Consider the following 2,500-nt stretch of genomic DNA (forward strand, 5'->3'; position numbering starts at 1 on the left):
ATTTTCATTTATTAGAAGTGGCGAGATAACTGATTCATTATTGAGCATTATATGTCTATGTTAATTTCTATATATATCTATGAAGAGTATGTCTTTATCTATGTTTATATCTGTACCTATAGCTGTCTATGTAGAGAGAGAGAGAGAGAGAGAGAGAGAGAGAGAGAGAGAGAGAGAGAGAGAGAGAGAGAGAGAGAGAGAGAGAGAGAGAGAGAGCACCCAAACCCACATCAAAATCCCTAAGGTCATATGAAGCAAATCAAGAGAGTGAGAGAGAGAGAGAGAGAGAGAGAGAGAGAGAGAGAGAGAGAGAGAGAGAGAGAGAGAGAGAGAGAGAGAGAGAGAGAGAGAGAGAGAGAGAGAGAGAGAGAGAGAGAGAGAGAGACATGGACAGAGAGATACGAGACAGAGAGACGGAAACAGACAGAGACACAGAGATATCAAGCACCTAAACCCATATCAGAATCTCCTAAGGTGAAATGAAACAAAGCCATCGAGAGCGAGACAGAGAAAGAGGGAAACAGAAAGACAGAGACATACAGACAGAGAAACAGACAGAGACAGAGATAAAGAGACAGAAGGAGACCGACAGAGAAACAGAGACAGTGACACACAAACGCATGTCATAGTCTCCCAGCGTTAAATGGAACAGTGCCATCCAAGTGCTTCGATACCTAGACAAGTGCAGGAGAAATCTATAGGGGCCCTTGTAGAGAAAGCAGAAGGCCTACAGAGACAGAGACAGAGACAGAGAGAGACACAGAGAGACAGAGACAAACAAACATACATCATAGTCTCCCAGCGTCATATGGAACAGTACCATACAAGTGCTTCGGTACGTTTAGAACTTGCTGGAGGGGTCAGCTTTGGGGGCCTTGTAGAGGAAGTAGAAGGCCTACAGAGAGAGAGACAGAGAGACACAGAGAGACAGGGAGACAGAGACACCAAGCTGAAACATACATCATAGTCTCCCAGCGTCATGTGAAACAGTGCCATCCAAGTGCTTCGGTACGTGTAAAACTTGCTGGAGGGGTCAGCTTTGGGAGCCTTGTAGAGGAAGTAGAAGGCCTCTGTAAAGCCGAGTAACATGATGCTGTAGATGATGCTGAAGGTGAACATGTCTCCGGAGATCATTTTGTAGATCATCACCACGAAGGGCCCCGTCAGCTTCAGAGCCCTGTGGAAGAATAAGACAAGGATAGTAGCTTCGTTAGTTTCAGAGCCTGTGAAAAAAAGAAAAAAGATGAGATGGAGAGATGGAGAGGTATATGAGAGAGGGGGACGTGAACTGGGAGCAAGGCAGTGAAATGGTGGGGGACAGGGCGACATGGAGGCGGTTTGTTTGTGGCCACCTCTTACGGGAATAAGGCGTCTGGCAATGGATAGAAAGATAGGAAAGAATAATGAGAAAAGGATAGTAAATTCGTGAGTTTCAGAAGGACAGGAGTTTCGTTAGTTTCATAGTGCTGTGATTTTAATAAGACAAGGATAGCAGGCTTGTGGCAAATACTGAATAAATATGAGAAAAAAATATCAGTATTATATGCAAAATCTTAATTCGTTGAGAGGAATAAAAAAAAAGATAAAGATTTACTGTAAAAAGATATCAAATTATTATACGATATTTATTTATGTGAGAAGTATTGGCTCAGGAAGATTAATAAGACAAGGATAGCAGCTGGATGTGACAAAGATAACAGTGATAAAGAAATAATATTATGAGAAAGAATTAGCTTATGACAGGAAAGAATTGAATGTTGGATGAATAAATACCAATGTAGTATAGGACAGACAGACAGACAGACAGAGAAAGAAAGAAAAAAAGAAAGAAAAATAAAAAGATAGATAGATATATAGGAAGATAGATAGATAGATGTCGATAGATAGATAGATAGGTATATAGATAGACAGACAGGAAGATAGATAGATGTCGATAGATAGATAGACAGACAGACAGATAAACAGAAAAAAGAAAGGAAGAAAGGAAGAGACAGGCAGACAGAGAGAGATGACAGACAGACAGACAGACGAGAAACAGATAGATAGGTAGAGAAAGAAAGAAAAGAAGAAAGAGAAAGAAAGAAACATAGACAGACAGATAGACAGAAAGAAAGAAAGAAATACAGATAGACAGATAGGCAGACAGACAGACAGAAACACAGGCAGACAGATAGCTAGACAGACACACAAACACCAACCCACACAAACAACTAGAAAAAATCACAAAAAAGAACATACACACAGCATTGCAACTCACCCAGCAAAGAACATGAGCATAAACCACGACCCAGCAGTTGCAAAGGCCATCAACTCATCCTCAATCACCCTCATGATAGGATCTTTCTTGGGACTGAAGAAGTAGACGATCCGGAAGGGCACGCACAGGAGAATGAAGAGGTTGGCAGCCATGAATATTGCCTTGGGAGGACTTGAGGCCTGGGGGAGAGAGGGTGTGTGTGTGTGTCTGTTTGGTGTGGGTGTGGATAGGCTGGGATGTGTA

The 2,500-nt window shown here is 42.0% G+C and overlaps 1 protein-coding gene across 1 annotated transcript in view; it reads right to left on the reverse strand.

The window, feature by feature from the left end:
• The window catches only part of iav (transient receptor potential cation channel subfamily V iav), a 21,061-nt gene that overhangs the window by 7,660 nt on the left and 10,901 nt on the right, over positions 1 to 2,500 (reverse strand). Inside the window, exons 10-11 of the mRNA XM_080269638.1 lie at positions 2,258 to 2,436; positions 961 to 1,177 (exon numbers count right to left, since the gene is read on the reverse strand). Of these exons, the coding sequence (XP_080125764.1) occupies positions 961 to 1,177; positions 2,258 to 2,436 (396 nt within the window). The remainder of the gene's footprint in view (positions 1 to 960; positions 1,178 to 2,257; positions 2,437 to 2,500) is intronic.

The sequence above is a fragment of the Coenobita brevimanus genome, chromosome 35, assembly GCF_032717465.1.
Source record: "Coenobita brevimanus isolate Jiangsu-jjx chromosome 35, ASM3271746v2, whole genome shotgun sequence".
NCBI lineage: Eukaryota > Metazoa > Arthropoda > Malacostraca > Decapoda > Coenobitidae > Coenobita > Coenobita brevimanus.